General features: G+C 45.8%; 1 protein-coding gene across 1 annotated transcript in view; it reads right to left on the bottom strand.

The window, feature by feature from the left end:
* Nucleotides 1-22255, bottom strand: part of GRK7 (G protein-coupled receptor kinase 7) — a 36283-nt gene extending 14028 nt beyond the window's left edge. The window contains exons 1-2 of the mRNA XM_043875469.1: nucleotides 21596-22255; nucleotides 19566-20003 (exon numbers count right to left, since the gene is read on the bottom strand). Coding sequence (XP_043731404.1) covers nucleotides 19566-20003; nucleotides 21596-22207 — 1050 coding nt within the window. The 5' untranslated portion in view covers nucleotides 22208-22255. The remainder of the gene's footprint in view (nucleotides 1-19565; nucleotides 20004-21595) is intronic.
* Between the last annotated feature and the right edge of the window lie 1288 nt (nucleotides 22256-23543).

The raw sequence follows: 23543 nt of genomic DNA, 5'->3' as shown, positions 1-23543 counted from the left end.
GAAGAGTGACAGCTGAGTTGAATTATGAGGAAAGAGAACCTGTCACACAGAGAAGGTTGTCAGGGTAAAGAATGAGTGCAAGAGTTGGAGTCCAGAAAAATGTGGGGTGCCCAGGGAACTTTAAGGAATTTCGGATTTCTAGAATATAAGATCTGTGAGATGCAATGGTGGGAGGGGAATCTGGAGGGGGAGATGTGGATGAGATTGAGAAACGCTGTCTGCCAAGGTAACAAAAGTCCATTCCCAGGCTCCCTTTTCTCTTTGTCCCTCTATGTAGAGCCAGAAGGCTAAGTACTCCATCTCCCAGCCTCTATTGCTCCCAGGGTGGCCATGTGATAATGTGATATGAGTTGTATTGAAAAGTGTGCAAGGCAAAGGCAATGAGAGTTGTGGAAAGACTTTAAAAAAGGGAAATACATAAAAGATATAAGATGGATTCACGGATCCATAGAGGGAAGGATAGATGTATGGACAGGTGATAAAGCACATATAAAATATTAATAATATACAATGAAATACTACATAAAAAAGAATAAAGTATGGATAAATGTTACAACATGGATAAACCTTAAAAACTTTATGCTAAATGAAAGAAACAAGTCACCAAAGACCACTTACTGTATGACTCCATTGATATGCAATGTCTAAAATAGGTGATTCCATAGATCCAGAAAGTAGAATAGTGGTTGTTTAAGACTGGGAGAGGGTTTCCCAGGTGGCTCAGCAGGCAAAGAACCTGCCTGCAAGGCTGGAGACACAGGAGATGAGGACTGGATCTCTGGGTCAGGAAGAAGGAGGGCGTAGCAACCCACTCCAGTATTCTTGCCTGGAGAATCCCATGGACAGAGGAACCTGGCAGGCTACAGTCCATAAGGTTGCAAGAAGTCAGACATGACCGAGCAACTGGTCAGGAAAGCATGCATGCAAGGTTGGGAGAAGGGGAATGAGAGTGACTGTTAATTGATAGGTGGTTTCTTTTAGGGGTGAAGAGAATATTCTAAATCTGTGATAATGTTCACATATCTGTGAATATACTAGAAACCCCTGGATTGTACACTTTATGAGGGTCAATTTTATGGTATTTAAATTATATCTCAGGACTTCCCTAGTGGTCCAGTGGTTAAGAACCTGCCAGGGACATGGGTTTGATCCCTGGTCATGGAACTAAGACTGCACATGTCACAGGGCAAGTAAGCCCACGAGCCGCAACTACTGAGCCTACGTGCCACAACGGAAGATCCTGAATGTTGCAACTAAGAGCCAATGCAGCCAAATGAATATTTAAAAAAATAAATTATATCTCAGTAAAGCTGTTTATAAAGAAAGCTGAGCACCGAAGAATTGATGCTCTTGAACTGTGGTGTTGGAGAAGACTCTTGAGAGTCCCTTGGACTGCAAGGAGATCCAATCAGTCCATCCTAAAGGAAATCAGTCCTGAATATTCATTGGAAGGACGGATGCTGAAGCTGAAACTCCAATACTCTGGCCACCTGATGTGAAGAACTGACTCATTGGAAAAGACCCTGATGCTGGGAAAGATTGAGGGCAGGAGGAGAATGGGACAACAGAGGATGAGATGGTTGGATGGCATCACCAACTCAATGGACATGAGTTTAGGTAAACTCCAGGAGTTGGTGAAGGACAGGGAAGCCTGGCGTGCTACAGTCCATGGGGTCACAAAGAGTCAGACCACTGAGTGACTGAACTGAACTGAAAGCTGTTTAAAGTGAAAGTGAAGTCCCTCAGTTGTGTCCGACTCTTGGCGACCCCATGGACTGTAGCCTACCAGGCTCCTCAGTCCACGGAATTTTCCAGACAAGAGTACTGGAGTGGGTTGCCATTTCCTTCTCCAGGGAATCTTCCCAACCCAGAGATCGAACCCAGGCCAGGATCGAACTGAAAGCTGTTTAAAATGTCTGTAGTAAAATCTAGGTAATGGGTATACAAGTGCTCACTGTGAATTCTTTCAACTTCTCTGTATGTTTGAAAGTTTTCATAATAGAATGTACAGGGAGGGCTTCCCTGGTGACTCAGTGGTAAAGAATCTGCCTGCCAATGCAGGAAACACAGGTTCAGTCCCTGATCTGGGGAGATTCCACATGCCAGGGAACAACTAAAGCCATGTGCCACAACGACTGAGCCTGTGTCCTAGAACCCACACTCCATGAAAGAAGCTACCGCAACAGAAGCCCAACCACTGCAATGAAGAGTAGCCCACTCACCACAACGATAGCAAAGCCCCCACAGCAACGAAGAGCCAGCACAGCCAAAAATAAATAAAACTATGTAGAAAAAACAGAATGCACAGGGGAAAAAGGAAAGAGGGGCAGGGGAATGTGATGTCAGATGTTACCACATTGGCTGCTAGTTTAATGGGTACATGAGACTCTTCCAAAAGGGTCACAAGGAGGAACCACAGGAGAGGGGCATCTGTCTGCCCAGCTCCCTCTTATCTCCCGTTGCCATTAGTCAATAGTTACCCTGTATGCTATAAGTTATACCTGGAATCTAAAAAAACACAACAAATCAGTAGCTATAACAATAGCAACCTCAAAAAAGCAGACTCACAGATATAGAGAACAAAAAAGTGGTTACCAGTGGCAGGGGGCAATATAGGGATAGGAGATTAAGAGGTACAAACTATTAAATATAAAATAAGCTACAAGGATGTATTGTACAACACTGGGAATTTTAGCCAATATTTTGTAATAACTATAAATGAAGTATGTGTGTGTGTTAGTTGCTTAGTCTTGTCCAACTCTTTGCAACCCTATGGACTGTATCCCACTAGGTTCCTCTGTTCATGGGATTCTCCAGGCAAGAATACTGGAGTAGGTTGCTGTCTCCTACTCCAGGGGATCTTCCTGACCCCAGGATCAAACCGTGATCTACTTCACTGCAGGTAGATTCTTTACCATCTCTGCCATCAGGGAAGCCCATAAATGGAGTATAACCTTTAAAAATTGAAAATCACTATATTGTACATCTACAAGTTACGTAATGTTGTACATCAACTATATTTCATTTTTTAAAGAAATTTTATTTGAGTTTAAGCTCTGCTAGGTCTTCATTGCTGTGTGTGGACTTTCTCTAGCTGTGATGCTCAGAGGCTACACTCTAGTTGCAGCCCAGGGACTCAGTAGTTTCTGCACATGGGCTTAGCTGCTCTGTGGCATGTGGGATCTTAGTTCCCATATCAGGGGTCAAACCCATGTACCCTGCATTGGCAGGAGGATTCTTAACCACTGGACCATGGGGGAAATTTCAACTATATTTCAATATGAAAATGTTATTTTGAATTCTCTGACATGTAACTGTTTAATTGTATTTTGAAATTGTATCATGACTAAATATAAAAAAAACAGAATTGTTAAAGCATGAAAGAAAAAGTTACACTGAAGCTGGCTTGTCTATATTTCCATATATGTTATCCAGACCCTTAGCAGTCACCCTGAAAACCAGGTCCCGCATCATACCACGGTATGATGTTTCATCCAGTTCTAAAAGTGGAGGTGCAACTTGGCCTACAAGTGGTGCCAACAAGGTACTGCCCAGGGAGACAGAAAAGGAGGCATCAGTGAAGACTGTCAGAGAGCGTGTGGGGTTTGTGAACCAGTACACCAGCTTCATGAAATTTCTCTATGATGGGCTTTGGCGTGGGGTATTTTTCATCCAGAGTGTTGGCTACTGGCTGGCCTCTCAGTCTAGAAACTAATGGCTGTCAGTATCAGGAAGTTTGCTCAAATTATTTCTTTGATCATTTTCTTCCTTTCATTTTCTTTCTTCTCTCTCTCCTGCTCTCTCTCTTTTTAAATCTGAACTTATTCTTTGTCTTTCTTATCTTTTGCTTCTATTTTCCATCTCTTTGTCTTTTTATTTCCTTCTTCTTTTAATCTGGGAGACGTCCTCAGTTTTCCTTCTAACTCTTCTATTTTTTTTTAAAAGTACTTTATTAATGGGAAATTTCAAACACACACAAAAGAAAAAACACTAGAATAATAAAGCCAGTGTACTCTACTCCCAGCTTTAACAATTATCAACACATGATCAATCTTGTTTCCTTTGTCCTTACTCACTCTCATTGCCCTCCACTCCACTAACTCAGACATTACTTGAAGTATTTCACTATGAATCTTTAGCAGATAAGGTCATTTTAAAAAAAAAAACAAGCAAACAAACCCAAAGTACTACAAACACCATTATCTCACTTAAAAAATAGCAATAATTCTTGAATATTATCAAATATCTGGACATGTTACACTTTCCCTATTGTTCAGTAAACTTGTCCGCTAAATAGTTTGTTTAAATTTAGATTCAAACAAGGTTCACACAATGTGATTGATTATATGTCTCTTAAATCTCTGTGACAATGTAATTTTTTCTCTCTCCTCACCCCCTCCCTTGCAAGTTTTTATTAGAAAAAGAAATTGGTTAAAGTGTAGAGTTTCCCACAGTCAGACTTTGCTAACTGCATTCCTGTGATGTCACTTAACATGTCCCTCTGTTCTTTGTGTTTCCTGTAAGTTGATAGCTAGATCTAGAAACTTCTACCGAACTTATCATTTCTGCAAATATGTTTTCATTAACATAATTAACACAGAATAATGTGCATGGATCTTATACTGTTGGTTCAGTAAATTTCGATAATTGACTACATCCATGTAAATAGAACCCAAACCAGATAAAGAACATTTCCGTCCACCTAGAAAGTTCCTTTGTGTCCCTTCTGGTTCATTCTCCTCTCTGCTTCCCAGGCAACCACTTCCTGATTTCTGACACCATCAATTAGTCTTGCATTTCATACAGATGGAATTGTAAGATAGATTCTCCCTTGTGTTTGACTTCTCTTTTTTTGAAACATAATGTTTTTTGAGATTTATCCATGCTGTTCTGCAGACACATTTACACATATTTTATTTCCAAATGTCCTTTTTCTTCTCTGAATGTCCTTTGTTCTACAGCATCTGTCCTTGTTTCATGGATGCAATATCTTCCCTTAAATCTCAAAGATAAAAATTGTAGGTTTTTAAAAATGTCCTTTTTTACTCCCTGAATTGTTCCTGTTTGCTACGAGTTTCTTTCTTCTGTTTGTTTTGGCACTGTCTTTCATTTTGGAGGATTTTTTTCAAGTGACAAACGATCTTTGTTTATGCTTAACAGTGTGACACTAAGAAGCCGACAGAAGCTGTGAACCGATGGATTTCACTATAGGGCGATTATGCCAAGCCACATCAGCAGGGATCCCACCTGTAGACCTTTTTTGTTAGGCTGTTCAGTGTCTCCAGAGGGAGATCCTCTAATACTCCACAACAGAGGTGTCATTCTGCTTGCCCTCATTATGGGTGCTGAGATGGAAAGCCGCTAAAGGTCTCCCTGTATGTAGTATTTCATCCTCTACAGCTCTGAGTTGGGCTATGAGTTCCTGGGTCAGGCTCCTCTCTGTTCAATCTCTTGAGCTGGGGTGCGAGAGGCATAAAAAAAGACTATAAATCACATGCTACTGCATTTCAGATGGTGTTGATGGGCAAATTCTACTTGTGAGAATTTATTGTGAGCTTGCTCTGTGTGTGGCAAGCTTCCAAAGAGCAGATTTCAGAGGCAAGTGACTTGAAGGATTAAAATCACTAATCAGGACACTGGATAAACCAGTTGATTGGTAGAAACTTTAGGGTAGTGGAGAGCATATGCCAGTCCTGAACAAAGGATTGTGAGACACATGCTGGGAGAAAAATCAGAAATATTAATAATAATAGGAAATAGGTATTGAGCGTTTATTCCATGCTAAATATTTTCTTCAATGCTTTCTGTGAATTTCTTACTTACTCTTCATGATAACCCTATGAGATAGAGACTACTTTATCACCCATTTTGCAGGTTGGAAAACTAAACCACAGAGGTTAAATTATGCCCAAGTTCACCCATCCAAGATTTACACACAGGCTTGCGTTATGAACTGCTACATTACATTGCCTCTGTGGAAATGGCTGAGGTAACTTTTTCTTACTCTTCCAAGTTCCCTCCAGGATTTCTTTTTCTCCCTCTAGAGTATCCTCCTTCCCTCTCCCCATCTGCCAAGTACTAAGTCTTCATTGTGGTCCATTCTTGCTTAAGCTACGTCTCTTCCCCTTTTCCCAGCAAGTTCTCTGTTCCTTGCCTGCATCTCTGCTCTCCAGGTTGGCTGGGCTGTTCCACACCAGCGGCTGCTAGGTGGCGGGAACCAGACCTTGAACCATGCTGGGACCACGTTGCTCCCTCTCCAGGAAATAAGGGAAGAATCGGCCAGCTGGCACTATAGCCCCTTGGTGTTTTGAAGCATTAATAGTATACAGGATAACTTCAGACTCATTCCAAATAATTTTCAGCACTAAATTTACCTCTTGACCCTAAAGACAGAAAATATCATCACTGACTCAATGGACATGAGTTTGAGCAAACTCCAGGAGATAGTGAAGGACAGGGAAGCCTGGTGTGCTGCAGTCCATGGGGTCAAAAAGAGTCGGACATGACTTAGTGACTGAACAACAATGAATTTACCTCTTGGCCCTAAAGGCAGAAAATATCAGTGATGGAATTTTGAAGGGCACCACCTCCTTGCAGAGTGGAGGTATTTCACAGAGGAGAAGAATGGAATTAGCAGTGCACGCCAGAGTCTAAGCACCCAAATTCCATCACAGCCTCCAGCTGAAAAAATTAATTGCCTGCCCTTTATGCCATTTGTCTTCTGCATGTGAACTGCCTCCTCAGAACGGGGTGGGAGGAGAGATCGGGCCAAACAGCACGGGGCAGGGTCCAGCCACGCTGACCTCTCGCAGCTCAGTTTAACTCCTGCAGTTACAAAGGGCCCCCGCACATCAGTCTCTATGGCAGCAAAACAATCTTTTTCAGTCCGTGTGACCAGAACTGCCATTCCGAGGGCTGTAGGGATCACCCAAGTGTCAGCAGCAACAGAACTCAGTGGAGGTTTTTGTGTATAGTTTAACTTCTTTTTTTGATTCATTTTGTTTTGTTTTGCTTTGGTTTTATAGTGCCCTTGGATGGGTTCACTCTGTCAACACCTGGTCAGGCAAAACAAAGTATGCCCAGCATTCAGGATATCAAGCATCAGGCCTCATAGCATTTAGGAAGCCAGCTGTTGTTCCTGAGTTGCTAAGTTGTGTCCTACTCTTTTGCGACCCCATGGACTGTAGCCCATCAGGCTCTTCTGTCCTTGGGATTTCCCAGGCAAGAATACTGGAGTGGGTTGCCATTTCCTTCTTCAGGGGGTCTTTTCCACCCAGGGGTTAAACCCATTTCTCCTGTATTGGCAGGGAGATTCCTTACCACTGAGCCACCAGGGAAGTCAGATGGAGGTTCAAATCCCCACCCACCTGCAAGCAGGCAGCAGGAGGTGCATCTGCCATTGTCATCACATGTGGGTTGCTTAGTCCCATCAGGGCCACCTGTCACCTGCAGGGATCCAGACTTGGAGGAAGGTGGACACCCCAGGCTAGGACCAGGAGCCCAGCCAGCTGGTGGGGACCTGTGTGGACACCTCCTGCCTGCCTTGCTCTTGCTGTTGGATGCTGGCTTCCCCTGATCCTGCAGCTGTTGTCACTCTCACCCCTGGGCCCCCAGGAGCTAAGTGGCCGGGTCCAGGCTGGGCAGAATTTGCACACTTGAGTAGTCCAAGGGTGACTCTGGGCAGGAGTGAACTGTGGCCTCAGCCGCGGTGATGAGAACAGGGAGTGGACTTTCAGAGGGGCTGAGAGGGCATAGTTCTTCTCTTAATAGTTTTACACGTCCATAAAAAAAAAGTGTGTCCCCCGAGCATGCGTGGCGTGTGTACCTGCAGGTCCTTCAAGGTCAAGGTCACTGCCAGTTCCCAGTGAACCTGCAAAGTTGGCAATCTTCAATTCCATCAGGAAAAGAAATGCGTGTATCGCGGGGCCCCGGGTGTGGCCCGGCCGGGCTGGATTTACTGAGCCGGGCGGGACATAAAGGCGCTCAAAGAAGCTATCTCCGCGTCTCGCGATGGCCCAGCAAACTGGCCAGAGGAGCAAGAAAACGCCCGCGGATGCCTCTTCCCCCCAGTTTATCACAGACCAGATCCACTCGACATCACAATCCAAACAGAAGAGGGAATCAGAATGTACATCTTTTGTTTGCCGTGGCAGGAGAACTGTTGAGCAGAGGAAAAAAAACAAGCTGAGCTTAGCGCTATCAGCTGTTTCCTGGGGCTCGCTCCTTCCTTCCTCCGAGGGGGGCCCGGCCGCTTTGTTCTCGTTCCCAGCTGCTCCTCTGCGCCTTTAAGCAGTGGCCTTTGCAGACCTCGGAGGAATGCGGCCCGGGACCCCAGGGGACTTTGCTCCGAGGCCCCGCCCTGTGTGCTCAGCGCCCCCGGCTGCAGCCTCCAGATCGCCGCCGGCCTAACTTTTGTTCCTCGCCGCCTGCCTTGCTGCCTTCTGCCAGCCACTTCCTGGGCCGGGCGGGAGCCGCGCCAGAGCGGCCTTGCTGACAGCCCTGGGAGGAGGGGATCCAGAAAAGGGGTCTCTGCATTAACGAATCCTGCACCTATACAGTCTGGCGTCAGTCAGCTGCCGTGCACATCCCAGCTCTACCCATTATTAGCTGGTCACCCCTAGGCCAGTTACTCAGCCTTCACAGCTCTAATCTCATAGGATCGTGATGAAGATTAAAACCATAAGACACACTGAGTGCTTTTGCAAAGTCTGGCACATGTCACGCCCTCAAGAGGTGTTAGCCACAACCAAGCCAAAGCTGGTCCTGTAGGCAGGGCAGCTACACAAAAAAACCCAGAAGCCTCTAAGACTCCATCCGATTGAAAGATGAGCCTGATACATCACCAGAGATCAACAGCAGTAGTTCTTCCACTGGAGTGTGTCCCTGGGTGGGTTCCCGTTCTGTGAATCTGTCCAGTGGCAGGCTGATGCCTGTTTTCCATGATGCCTCTAAAAGGCTCAGAATAAAATCACAAACAAAGCTCCAGGTGGCTGTGAGGAAGCAAGATGATGGTGTGTGCCCTCTGGGCTCAGCTTCCAGGCGAGCTGTGCCCTCACCCACAGCCTGCCCTGCTGCAGCCTCGGGGTCCTGCTGGCTCTTTACATCCCTCAGAGAAAAAGCACAGCAGCCAAGGTCCCTGGAGCAGCTACAGTGCCTTTCCGGTGAGGCAGAAACTGCAACAGTGGGGATCACGACAGAGGGTTCAGTGCTGGGCTTCTTGTAGAATAATCATAGCAATCATTTTTTGAGTGCCTACCAAGTGGCTTATCTCTGCTAGGCATTTATCTGCCTTAATCTTCTCATCAAGCCTAAGAGGCGAGCAGTATTAACCAGGCTCAGAGAAGAAGCATGACTTGCCTGGGGTTAAGTGCAGGGCTGAAACCAGCCTAAGTAGCAAGTCTGGGCCAATTAGAAGGCAGTCTGCCTGGCTTGGCTGGCTGTCAGTCCTCACTGTCCCCACGGCCAGTTGCCCCAGGTGTGGGGTCAGCCTGTGCTTCTATAATCAGCAGCCATAGTAAATGGCAGAACCAGATTGACAAACTCACTGTCCTTCCATCTCGTTGATCCTGTGGACCACATTTGATCTGAAAGGATGCTCTGAACCTCCAACCTGTGTCCACCTTAAATTAGAAGATGCAGCAACTGGTTGTTCTCTGGATTGCATCATCTCACAAGGCAGCCCCCTCCTGCTGCAGGCTGTAGACCTCACGGCTCTTCTTTCTCCTCCCAGCCACAACTCAGACAATGTGCCAGCCTGCCCGGTCCCCAGGGAAGACCCAGGCCCAACCTGTGCTCCATTCACCAAGCCATGCAGACTGGCAAATTCTCTTTCATCTCTTCTTTGGTAACTACAAGTTTGTTCTCTGTATCTCACTCTTTGTGATCCCATGAACTGCAGCCTGCCAGTCTCCTCTGTCCATGGGATTCTCCAGGCAAGACTACTGGAGTGAGTTGCCATTCCCTTCTCCAGGGTAGCTTCCCAACCCAGGGAGCAAACCCAGGTCTCCCACATTGCAGGCAGATTCTTTACTGTCTGAGATATCGGGGAAGCCCATATTATTTTTTACTTTCCCCATATAAGCAGGATTTCATTCTTTTGTATGAAGAAGTAATATTCTAATGTATGTGTGTATATATACATACATATATGTGTGTGTGTCTGTGTGTTTGTGTGTGTCTGTGTGTATACACACATCACTTCTTAAACCGACTATTGATGGGTATTTCCGTGTCCTGGCTATTGTAAATAGTACTACTATGAACACTGCATTCCCCTATTCTTTACCTTCAACTCCCTCTTCCTGACTATTCTTTCCAAGGCTGATTTGTCACTTCCCTGCATGGAAACCTTCAATGGCTCCCCAGTACCCTTGGTATTGGGTTCGAATGGCCTTGTCCAACTCCTCCAGCCCTCTAGGGCCTGAGATACGCCCATTTTCCAGTTGCACTTGTTGTCACCCCTCACGCCCTGTGACTCCACACTCGAGGCAGCTGCAGAGTCAGTCTGTTCTGTGGCTGAGCCCTAAGCCTCTGATCAGGGCTGTCCACTGAAGCACTATGGACATGGAGGATGCTCTTTGGGGATGGGGTGGCGGGGGGGGGGGATGTCCTGCGCATTGTAAGATGTTCACAGCCTCCCTGGACCCTACCCACTAGAAGCCAGTGACAGATCCCCCGTCATGACAAACAAGGTCTCCAGACATTTTCAAAATGCCCTGGGGGCCCAAACTGCTCTCCGTTGCAGACCACCACCCTATGCTGAGCCCTGTGCTAAGCCCAGTTGCCTTTCAGTTCACCTGGCTCACTTCTGTTTGCCTTGCAAGTCTGCTCTTGGTTGTCATTTCCTCCTGGAAGCCCTTCCCGACCCCATGCTGGGGCTGGTGACCTTCCTGAGCACACAACTTGGACAGCTTGCCCGCTGTACTCTCACCGCCCTGTGGCTTGATGGTGTCTTCCCCCGGTCTTCATGAAGACAGGCATTTGTCTGTACTGGGGCCAAGTCAGTACCTGTAACATGACCTCACCTAGTAAATCACCCTTGACCCCCTCTCTCCCTTAGCTCACATCCAAACCATTACTGAAGCTGGGTCATTCTGGAATCTCTTTCCAGATCAAACACTGTACTCTGACTACCCCTCACACCCCCCTCCACCCTCTCCCACAGACACGTGGGTTGAGCTGCCATCATCTTTCACCGGGATTGCAAACAACCACAATCCATATGAATCCCCTCTGATCTGCTTTCACTTCAGATGGAGTGATTTTGTTCCAAAACGGAATTCTAAACTCTTTGCCTGCTTTGGTTAAACACTTTCAAAGGCTTTCCAGGGACTTCCCTAGTGGTCCAGTGATTGAGAATCCGCCTGCCAATGCAGGGGATCTGGGTTCGATTCCTGCCCTAGGATGCTTCCACATGCCTCAGAGCAATAAGCCTGTGGGCCACAGCTACTGAGTGCGCTCTGGAGCCTGTACTCTGCAACAGGAGAAACCACCATGAGAAGACCACACACCACAACTAGAGAGTAGCCTGCTCACAGCAACGGAGACCCAGCATTGCTATAAATAAATAATAAAAATTTGAGAATAAATAAATCAATCCTCCACATGGAAATCTGGAATTCTGAGTCAGTTTCTAGTGACTCCTACCAAGACACCACCCAAACTGCTTTGCGGAGTGAATTTCTATCTTTTTTCTGATGTCAGGAAGTTGTATTTCCCCTGTGACTGATGCTGAGAGTCTCACATGCAAGTGGGCTCACTTCAGTCGGGTCTGACTCTTTGTAACCCTATGTACTATAGCCTGCCAGGCTCCTCTGTCCATGGGATTGTCGAGGCAAGAATACTGGAGTGGGTTGCCATGCCCTCCTCCAGAGAATCTTTCCAACCCAGAGATCGAAACTGTGTTTCCTGCGGCTCCTGCATTGTAGGCAGGTTCTTTACCACTGAGCTGCCTGGGAAGCCCCAGAGTCTCACATGTTAACAAATCCTTGAAGAGCCCCATCTTCACAGCGCTTGTCATCATTGAATTGTTACATTCATTGGGTAAAATGAAGTTCTGTCTCCTTCACTAGACTGTAAGCTCCATGAGGGCAAGAACTCATGTCTCTTTTTGCTCATGGCTCTTTGCCTTATTTTATATTTTTTTTTTTTTTTGAGGGTGTTTTGGTGGAGACCAACATGTGACAGTAAAGTAACCAGGAGGCCTGTCCCATGAGGTTCTCAGAAGTAAATTCTCAAAGAGAAAAATACTTGAAACAGGGTCATAAGGGCTGTGATATATGTAGTTGTCAACTTCTGATGAACACACTCAGAGATCTTTTAAAAATCATTTGTTTAGTGTGTCCCTAGCATTTTATTCAACACAATAAGAGCTTCAAAATAAATATGATGGCTGGGACTTCCCTGGTGGTCCAGTGGTTATGAATCCAGTTTGCAATGCAGGGGACACAGGTTTGATTCCTGATAGGGGAACTAAGATCCCATGTGCCACAGAGCAACTAAGCCCATGCCCCACAACTACTGAGCTTGCATGCCACAACTAGAGAGTCCATGCGCCTGAACAAAAGGTCACACATGACTCAATAAGATCCCACATGCGTCAACTAAGACCCAATGCAGCTAAATAAATAAATATTCAGAAAATAAATATAATGCTGGAACTCTGTCACCCATCATCCTTCTGAGTGTGAAGAACTGATCAGAGGTAGGGCAAAGTAACCAAACATGTCATGAACTTTTGGGTCACTGTGCTAATTTCATTCTAATTCCTGACAATAAGTTTTAAGGATTGACTCATGTTCCTTAAAATCTGAAGGTCACTGTTCTCCACATAGAACACTGCACTTGAAAAGTCCTAGCACGAGCCCCACTGCCTGATTTTCTTATTATATTTACCTAGTATCTCTAAAACTGCCAAGAGTTAGTTTTAATGTGTGCATGTGAATGTCAGCTGAAAACAGGCTGGAGTGCTCATCACATTTATTATAGGTGAATACTGACTGTGGCTGGGACCACAGTTAATGATATTGTGTTGGGGTGTGGGAGGCTGACTCTGAAATATTAGTCACATGATTCCCTGTAAAATGCTGGGCTCCCTTTCCAAAGTCTTAACTCCAACAGAGGTTCAACTAGACCTGAGATTGGTGTACATGTCAGACCAGACTCAGGAAGTTATGCATCATCACACACACTCATTCTGAGTTTTATTCAGTGGAGGGTCTTTTACAGTAATATAAACCAGAGGGAACATTCTGCCCTGTGCGTGAATTTGACAAGGTGGAGTCAAAACTGTAAGTGCTCTTGAATCTGGCATACCTGGGTTCATCTCACATGTGACTTTGGATGGGTAACTTAACCTGAGTCTCAATTTCTCCATCTGTAAAATGGAGCTAATAATAGTCCCTACCTTGTAACATCTTTTTGTAAAGGCTCTATCTAGATGCCATCATCACTTAATTAAGAGGTCAGAAAGTTGTCAAACCATCAAGCAGTTATTAGGGGCATCCACTGTTTCTGTCTATCTGAAATCTCTTCCATCCCTATTTTCTTGTTTTCCTTTGGCCTTGTTGTCCAACATGTGGGATCTCCATTCCCCAACCAGGGATCAAACCCAAGGTGCCTGCATTGGAAGCGAAGAGTCTTAACCAGTGGGCCACCAGGGAAGTCCCTCCACCCCTGTTTTCTATTGGAGAACACTTTCCTCTGTCCCCGATATTTACATAGGACAGAACTTCTTCCTGGCTCCTGAGAACAGAGACCTAGTCCTGTTCGGTGGACTTGGATATGATTGGGCATGTAACTTGAGCTGTCCACTGAGAGTCTTCCCTGGGAATTTGAAGGACCTTTTGGAAAGAACTGTTCCCTTTCCATGAGATTGTTTGGTTGTGAGGATATGCGTGGTGCGGCCGGTGGCCTCCACATAGGAGCCCCCACATGGGAGAGTGAGAGTGAGGCCAATCCCGAGGAGGGCAGAGCTGGGACACAGAGGGAGAGCTTTCAGCGACACTGCTCATTAACTCTCTGGGACAGATTCTGAGAGTCTTTGGCCTGGATCAGGCCAGACTTCCAGGCTTCTCAGTTATGAAAACCATTAATTTCATTTTCTTAAGTAACTTCATGTTGTTGCTTAAGAACCCTGATTGATAGCCCATTAAATCATAGTAAAATGTAGGCCATATGTTCATCTTCTGAGTTTACGAGTCTTTTCCTATAAATAATCCAAAGACTATCTCATAGATTTATGAAATCTTATAGATGAAGGATGTCTTGGGGTCTGCCTGAGCTGGCTGACTGTGAGTCAGGGATAGGTCTGGAACAGGAAGCCAGGGTTTCTGCATTCCAGGCCAGTGGTCTTTAGCATCCTTGTCTCTCATTGTGTGTCTGCCTCAGTCCTTCTCAGACTTGGGCAGAACTACCCACACCTTTCCTTCTTGAATCATTGTCCAACTACCCGCAGCCAAGGGGACCCACTGGACAAAGGGCATCACCTTCTAGAAATGGCTCCATTTCCCCAACAACCCCGCCTCTTCCACGGAGGACAGTCATGATTTAAGAGAAGTAAACACAGATGTGGTCTTGATGGAACTTAGGTGAAGCCAGAGAGCTGAGCTCTGGAAGTAAGGCTGTTCAGAGCCCAGGGCCATACTTCAATTCTCATTACCTCATGTGGGAATTATTACAGCAACTCCTTACAGCTCCCCCCTTCTTCTCAACCCCAGACTCCTTCTTCAGTTCATCATATATACTGTTAATCATCTTCTTAAAGAATCACTCTGTATACCCAGGCAAAACTATACGTTGAAAAGATACATGCCCCTATGTTCATAGCAGCACTAGTCACAATAGCCAAGACATGGAAGAAACATAAATGCCCACTGACAGATGAATGGATAAACAAGATGTGGTAGAAGTACACAATGGAATATTACTCAGCTATAAAGAAGAATGAAATAAGGCCACCTGCAGCAACATGAATGGACCCAGAGATTACCATGTTAAGTGAAAAAAGTCAGAAAGAGAAAGATAGATACCATAGCATTTGTTATCACTTATGTTTGGAATCCAAAATATGACATAAATGAATGTTTCTACAAAGCAGAAACAGACTCACAGTCATGGAGAATAGACTTGTGTTTGCCAAGGGGGTGAGGTGGGGGAAAGAAGGATTGAGAATTTGTGATTACCAGATGCAAATTAGTACATATAGGATGGATAAACTATAGCACAGGGAACTATACTCAGGATCTTGTAATAAACCACACTGGAAATGGATATGAAAAAGAATACACACAAACACACACACGCACACACATCTTTGCTATAAAGCAGAAATTAACACAACATTGTAAATCAAATATGCTTCAATAAAACTTTTAAAAAACAAGAATCACTCTGGTCATGCCATTTTCTTGTTGAAAAAAATCTTCAATACTAGGTGCATATCACATTCTTTTCTTGCCTTTAAGATACAGTGGCCTTCAGAGCATCAGTATTGAACTTTATATTCAGAGACTGTCAAACATGGATGTGATAACAAACTCCATGAATACAGATGCACCTAGTGTGATGAATCTCACCAGGATTTTGTTATTGTTGTTAGTTGATGGTTTGGGCTCATTTTGAATTAACTGTCCTCATTTTATTTATTATTTTTTAATTAATTAATTAATTTTAATTGGAGGCTAATTACTAATAATATTGTAGTGGTTTTTGCCATACATTGACATGAATCAGACATGGGTGTACATGTGTTCCCCATCCTGAACCCCTCTCCCACTTCCCTCCCCATCCCATCCCTCAGGCTCATCCCAGTGCACCAGCCCTGAGCACCTTGTCTCATGCATCAAACCTGGCCTGGCTATCTGTTTCACATATGATAATATGTGTTTCAATGCTATTCTCTCAAATCATCCCACCCTCACCTTTTCCCACAGAGTCCAAAAGACTGTTCTTTACATCTGTGTCTCTTTTGCTGTCTTGCATATAGCATCATTGTTACCATCTTTCTAAATTCCATATATATGTGTTAGTATACTGTATTGGTGTTTTTATTTCTGACTTACTTCACTCTGTATAATAGGCTCCAGTTGTAGCCACCTCATTAGAACTGATTCAAATGCATTCTTTTTAATGAATTGTCCTCATTTTAAAAGCAAGACCCTTCTCAAAAATTCACAGGTGTCAGTTTCTCTTTTAAAAAGTCAGGGGACTTCTCTGGTGACCCAGTGCATGAGAACTCACCTTCTAATGTAGGGGACACAGGTTCGATTCCTGGCCTGGGAACTAGCATCCCACATGCTGCAAGGCAGCTAAACCTGTGCCCCGTGACTACTGAAGCCTGTGAGCCTAGAGCCCCTGCTTCACTACAAGAAAAGGCAAAGCGATGAGAAGCCTGAGCGCTGCAACTAGAGATGGCCCCCCTCGCTGCAACTGGAGAAAGCCTGTGTGCAGCCAGGAAGACCCAGTGCAGCCAAGAATAAATAAACGAATGAATAAATATTAAAGAAAAAAGAGTCAGGAGCTTCGGATCTCTGTTCTCACAGTGTGGCCACTGGACCCTAGGAGTGGCTTCCCTCCTTAGACGGAAGTGCACACTCTGTTCTGGGGTCCACGGCACTTTCTTTACTTCTTACGCTGCCTGCTTCACCATTTGAGTTTGCTCCTTTGGCTCTGCACAACTGTTGTTCAAAGTCTTTTTAATCCACATTATAGAATTATCTCACAAATGCAATTTCCCTGTAAGGCAAAATGATACATGCTTTCCTTTGATAGGATCCAATCGGTGTTGAAATATTCCTGTGAGTTTCCTTACATTTATGCAAAAATTTAGCAGGACTTTTCTTTACACTTCTACCTTCATTCAGCTGATCATACTCTGGAAATATGGTGAGATCTGTACTTAAAAATTTTGTTTTCATTTGGCTGCACCAAGTTCTAGTTGGGGCATGTGGGATCATTGATCTTCATTGTGGCATGCAGGATCTTCAGCTGTGACATGTGGGATCTTGTTCCCTGACTAGGGATCAAACCTGGGCCCCCAGCATTGGGAGTGCAGAGTCTTAGCTACTGCACCACCAGGGAAGACCCAGTAATTCTTTATATGGTCTCTTGACATCAAAACATTAATTAGTTACAGAAGCTGTATAAAATATGTTCCTTTTTATTTCCTCTGTGAAATGGGTTGTGAGTACAATGATTTAAAATCCCCTTGGGGGCCCAGTTATTGTGTCGGAGCTGCGGCTGCAGTAAGTAGGATACTGAGGGGCTTCACTTGGCTATGTAGAGGGGTAAACAGTGAAAGAGGAACGCTTTTCTTCTTTCTTTCTTTCTTTCTGTGGCTTTCTAAACCTTCTCTCTGACCCCCTTTTATTTTTTCCTCCATCCTTCCTGAAAATCCCCCTGGGCTTCAGAGGCAGGTCTAAGGACAAGAGCATAAACTTTCTTGGATGGGGCAAGAGGTCTAAACCCAGAAGTCTGGTCTCTTGGGACAAAGAGGGACTCAGAAAAGGCAAAAGGGTGAGAAGCCTCTAGGCATTGTGTGCACTCATGCTAAGTTGCTTCAGTTGTGTCTGATTCTGTGCAACACTATGGATCATAACCTGCCAGGCTCCTCTGTCCATGGGATTCTCCTGGCAAGGAGTTTCCATGCCCTCCTCTAGGGGATCTTCCTGACCCAGGGTTGAACCCACATCTCTTATGTCTCTTGCACTGCAAGGCAGGTTCTTTACCACTAGCACCACCTGGGAAATCTTAAACTCCACAAACTGCCTTCATTATAGTGGACAATACTGAGGAGGTGCAAAAAGCTTCCTGCAGGTTCCAAAAGAGTCAGAGAGCTGGATGCAGGAGGAACTGTCCTTAAATATTCTCTTGGCCCATGAACAGAGCTGGAGGAAGACTGAGAAGGGATTTATAAGAGACAGAGCTATGTGTCTCCTCATTCTTCAGCAAAGTGGAGATGGTACCACCAGTCAGCATGATGCATGCACATAGGACGCTCAGAAGGAGCACTTCCTGTCTGCATAATCAGCAATACAAATTCAAAATAATACACTGAAGTAATACAGTTCTGATTTTTTGTGCAGTGATAAACATGCATTCACGGTGGGGCAAGTAAAGTAAAGGATTTACTTTACTTTACACCCCCTACATGTTGCTGTTCCTTGGTCCTCTTCCTCCACTGTTTCTCAAACAACCCAGTGGTGTCTGCTGCTTCCCAAGCCATGATTACTCCAAATTCCAATGTCTAACTCAGACCTTTCATCATAGCACCTGCCTGTCATATAAGAGCCTTATATACACTACACTCGCAATGAAACTTTCCAGTTTTCCCATGACTGTTTTCCTCCTTCTAGTCACTGGAGCTAGGGACCTTCCTCGCCCTCATACCCAGCTGGTCCTGAAATCCCAACAAGTCTCTTTCCAACGGCTCTGGTTTACCTCCCACTTCATCAATCCCAGTGTCTTACACAGGTGCCATCATTTCTTCCTGCGCCGCTGCATATGCTTCCTAACTAGCTCCTCTGCTTCCCATCTACGATCAAATTGGTGTTTAAAAGAATGCAAATCTGATCATGTCATTCCTTTTTAAAGATTCGTTCAATAGCTTCTCGTCCCTCACAAGAAAAGAATTTCAATGCCTTTGTGTGATCTGAGCCCTACACGTGTTGTCAACATTCCTTCCGTTATAGCCACATAAAATCACCTGCAGTTTCCCACACTTGCCATGATTTTTCTCACTTCCTTGCCTGATTGTCCTCTCTGCCTTACAAGCTGGAAACTGTGCAAAAACAAAGTTTTAAGTGTATATTTAGGAACCTGACTTGAGCCTTTATCTTCCTGGGACTTCTCCCATCTTTGTGCACAGAAACTCAATGGTAAAGACCTGTCCGAATTTGAGAGATTTTTGTATTGATCACTTAACATAATTGATTAATTATTATAATCCCCCTTTTAATCAAAGAATTCTCTGTAAGTCTCTTTGGACCAGACTGATCAAAATAAACCTTTGTTGACTTGTATATATCTTTTCATTTAAAATTTCACCTTTGTCCAATGTAAAACATTTCTCCATTGTGCACTCAACAGGAAAGGAGATATTTAATTTGCTAAGTGTTGGGGGTTTTTCTATTTATTATTCTGTTAAATTGTACCTTCTAGAGTCCTGGAATTTTAGCGTCCAGCCCCTAAAATTTTCCCGAAGCAGAAATCAAGGCTCTATTGACTCAGGAACGTGGCACCAGGGAGGTGGTTATGGGCGGGACATACCTAGTTCCTGGCCATGGATTCAGCTCTTGCCATCTATGGTGAAGGCACAGACCACCTCCAGTTCACAAAGAAGGCTGCCCTCTGCTTCCAATGAGAGGAGAGCAAAGTAGACCTCAAAGAGCCAGTTAAGCTAATCCTCTTACACCACTCCACTTAAGGCAAATGACAGCACAAGGGCTTTAGGAGCAAGAAAATCAGAAGCATTAAGTTCGAGGCTCTGTCTGCCCTGGGAAAGAGCAGCCTTCTCCCCTCCTTTCTAGCTCTGTGCCCCCGCTCTGGGCCAGTGGAGGCTCACTCACCCTCTGGGTGATGGGTTTACCATCCTGGATCTGCACGGCCAGCCCCAGGTCGGACAGTCTGCAGTTGCCGAGGTCGTCCAGAAGCACGTTCTCAGGCTTCATGTCCCGATAGACGATGCCAAGGGAGTGGAGGTGGAGCACACCACAGGTCATCTGGGCCGAGTAGAAGACCACCCTGCTCATGTCCAGGCCCGGTTCACCCACGCTGTAGATGTGGAACTTGAGGTCTCCACCATTCATCAGGCTCATCACCAGGCAGAGATGGGACTTGCTCTCAAAGGCATATGCCAGAGAGACAATGAATGGGCTGCTGACCCTCTCCAAGATTTCCTTTTCCAAGAGAGCCATTTTCTCGCCATTTTTCTTCTTCAATCGCTTCTTGTCCAGTTTCTTACAGGCATACATCTTACCAGTGTTTTTCACCTGGACAGCACATACCTTAAGGAGAGAAGGAAAAGGAGAAGAAGAGGTAGAAATAGACTGCAGTGGAGAGAGGAAGGGAGTGGAGGATACAGAGGGTGGAGGGGCAGAAACCAATCAAGGTGGCAAGGCTTCTGAGAAAAGAAAAGCTGTGCGTCAGAGGGTTCTTGGAGAAAGAGCTTGGACCACAGTGAGGTATCATGTGACACATACTAAATGGGCCATTAAAAAAAAAAAAGAAGAAAAAAAAAAAAAAGAAAGAAAAAAAAGAAATAACAAGTATTGGCCAGAATGTGGAGAAATTGAAACATTGATGCATTGCTTGTTGTTTAGTTGCTAAGTTGTGCCGGACTCTTTGAGACACCATGGACTGTAGCTCACCAGATTCTTCTGTCCATGGGATTTTCCAGGCAAGAATACTGGAGTGCCATTTCCTTCTCCAAGGGATCTTCCCAACACAGGGATCAAACCCATGTCTCCTGCATTGGTAGATGGATTCTTTACCATTGAGCCACCAGGGAAGCCCTCATGCATTGCTGGCGGGAACTTAAAACATGAAGAGATTGGTGATTTCCCAAAAAGTTAAACATAGAATTGCCCTAAGACCCAGCAACTCCACTCCTCAGCACATATGAAACAGAAATGAAAGCAGGTATTCAAACAAATACTTATACATAAATATTTACAGCAGCGCTATTCACGATAGCCAAAAGGCAGAAACAACCCAACTGTCCATCAATAGATGAATGGCTACATGAAATGTAGTATTCCCATACAATGGACTGTTACTCAACCTGAAAAAGGAGTGCAGTATTGATCCGCGCTACAAGGTGAATGATCCTCCAAAGCACTACTCAGCGAAAGTATACTTTTCAGTGAAAGAATCCAGACACAAAAGCTCACATATCGTATGACTCCATCTATATGAAACATCAGAATAGGCAAGTCCATAGAGGCAGAAAGTAGCCCAGTGGCTGCCAGGAGCTTGGGGGTTGGGGTGGGGAAGTAACTGTTAATGGGCACAGGAGTAGTGACAATGGAACTAGATATGATGGTTGCATAACATTGTAATGTGTTAAATGCTATTAAATTGTACACCTGAAAATGGTTAATGGCTAATCTTATGCAAATCTAATCTCAAAGAATTTTTTTTTCTTCTTAAAAAAAGAAAGCTGAACACAGCAGTGGTGCAAAACAGATTTATAGGCTCTAATTCAAGATGATTGTTTTCTTAGATACCTGAAGTTTTTTCTCAAATTATCTCCATGAGCACAAGTAAAGGGGAAGGAAACTCTCTCATTGTATTGATATCTTGATATCATTCACCAAAGGGGCATTTCAGAGCGTTCCTGCCTCCTGGAAACCCCACGATCACGATTCCTGGCCAGTTCCACAGCTTGTTTGTTTTTCCTATGGCATTCTCACTTTATTTCACGCAGCGACCAGAAAGAAGAGGTGAGAGCAAGCTAGGAATGCTTTCTCCACATGTGGCACTGAAATTAGTTCTAAGTTCCCTTGAGATTAAAAAGAAGAAGACAAAAAGAAGACAAACAGAACTCTGTTTATGCCGTCTATCTCGTCTTTCAACCTGGCTCCTCGCAGACACTTACCTCCCCGAAACCACCTTTCCCCAGCACCCGGAACTCTTCAAAGTACTTGTCTGACACCGGCTGCATCTCGAAGACTTTCCACTGCAGAAACTTGTCATAGAAGGGGCTGGCCAGGAACTCCCGGAAGGGCTGGTCCTGCAGGAAGGCCATGACCTCGGCCTTGGCCAGCTCCACCAGGGATGCTCGATCGTCCTCGGTGGTGGCCGCTTGGCACTTGGTGACCAGAGCTGGGCTGAAGAAGGGGTGTGGGTGCCCATGGACAGGGGCGGAAGCACAAGTGGTCACCAGCCCCTGCAGCGCGCTGCCCTTGGCGGGACCCTCTTCGGCCAGCTCCCAGCTCTGCACCTCCTCCAGAAAACCCCTGGCCTCCTGGTACGCAGGCACCGTGGCCAGGAAGTCCCGGAAGAGGCGGCGGCCGATCGGCTGCTGCTCGCACAGGCTGTGGAAGTCGGTGGCCAGGGCCTGGCGGAGCTGCTCACAGCTCTGCGGCCCGGGCAGCATCAGGCTCCGGCGCCGGCGCTGCAGCTCCTTGCTGTCAGCGTCCGAGGACTTTCGAGCCTGCAGGTAGGCTGTGTTGGCGATCAGGTTGTCCAGGCCCCCCATGTCGACCATGGCTGAGCACTGACTGTGCTCCCCTGGCACAGACAAGGAAGGGTGGAGAGCAGCGGCGGTGGGAAAGCGCTCAGGCCCGGGGCCAGCTGGCGGCTCTTCGATCGGAGACGCAGTAACTTCCAGGGGATTTACAGCAAGTCTTTGGGGTGACGGGTGGGACTGGTGGAGGGTGAGGAAAGAGGTTTCTCTGGTAAGAAGCTTTGCTGGCTATGTATAGCTGGCCAGGGACGGGCGCATCAGGGATCACCCAGCAACCTGGAACACCTGCGGGGTCTACCTGTTCATGCCCGGGCCATGCTCCTCACACCTGCTTCCTGCATCCACAGTGACCAATCACCAAAGGAAAAGACTCATTCTAAGGTGATGCTCTGTTTGCTGTTGACAGCAGTGTTTTCAACTGTGTCCGATTTTACTTCTCCCAGCTGGTACAAGCTCTGTAAACCCCTAGGAATGACAGGTCAGGAAGAGGAGCGGTGAGAAGCTGGAGAGGTTTTCCTTCCCCAGGTCTAGCAGCCTGACACAGAGCGGGTTACAGAAGGGGATGCTCTGAGCTGCGAGTCACTGGACATTGTTCCCGGAGGCCCAGGTCCTGACTCTCAGGGGGGACTGTGGCTCTCCCATGGCCGGTGGCACCCTCAAGTGCCTGTGGAGATCCTCAAGACATGGCTGTCTTAGTTCTGAGGAGTCTGTGACCTAAGCTACCCTGTTAAAAGGGGAGGGTCACCTTGACCCAGAACATCCCGTGAGATGACATCAGCAGGGAAGTCGCCCACTTCACGGCAGGTGGCGCCCAGACTCTCCCAAGGGCACAGGCCTAATGAGGGGGACCTGAGGGTGAAACAGTTGTGTGTGGAGACCCCAAGCAGGGATGTTCCAGGCATGGCCCCTGGACACCGCGGCCCAGGCTGCCTCATGAAACCAGGAAGCTTCCCTCCACGGAGATGACTCTGAGTTGCCCCAGACCACGACCTCACAAAGAACAGAAATTGGTTTAGACAGAGATCAGGCTAAGAATCTCTGCTCCAAAAATAACACTTGTGTCCTACAGGGAGAGAATTCTCGGGCTTTTTCTTCACAAAGCAAGGCTAAGGCAGCTTAAAAACAAAGTCATTCAGTATTATGCCAGAGTGTTTCAAAGGGAAAAAAAGAGAGAGAGGAAGGAGGACGAGGGGAAAAAAAAGAGTTGGTCGGTCTTTTTCCAAACAAACAACCTCTAGCACACTCTCTGTCAAAACATCACTGTGATGGCCGTGGTCGGCCTGAGCAGAGCCTGCCGCCTGGCCCCCAGAGCAGATATGCGCTTGACCTCACGCTACCAAGAATTATATAATGAACT

The sequence above is a fragment of the Cervus elaphus genome, chromosome 19 (assembly GCF_910594005.1).
Source record: "Cervus elaphus chromosome 19, mCerEla1.1, whole genome shotgun sequence".
Classification (NCBI taxonomy): Eukaryota; Metazoa; Chordata; class Mammalia; order Artiodactyla; family Cervidae; genus Cervus; species Cervus elaphus.
Note: the sequence above shows the minus strand (reverse complement) of the source record. Positions and strands in the feature narration are given on the sequence as shown.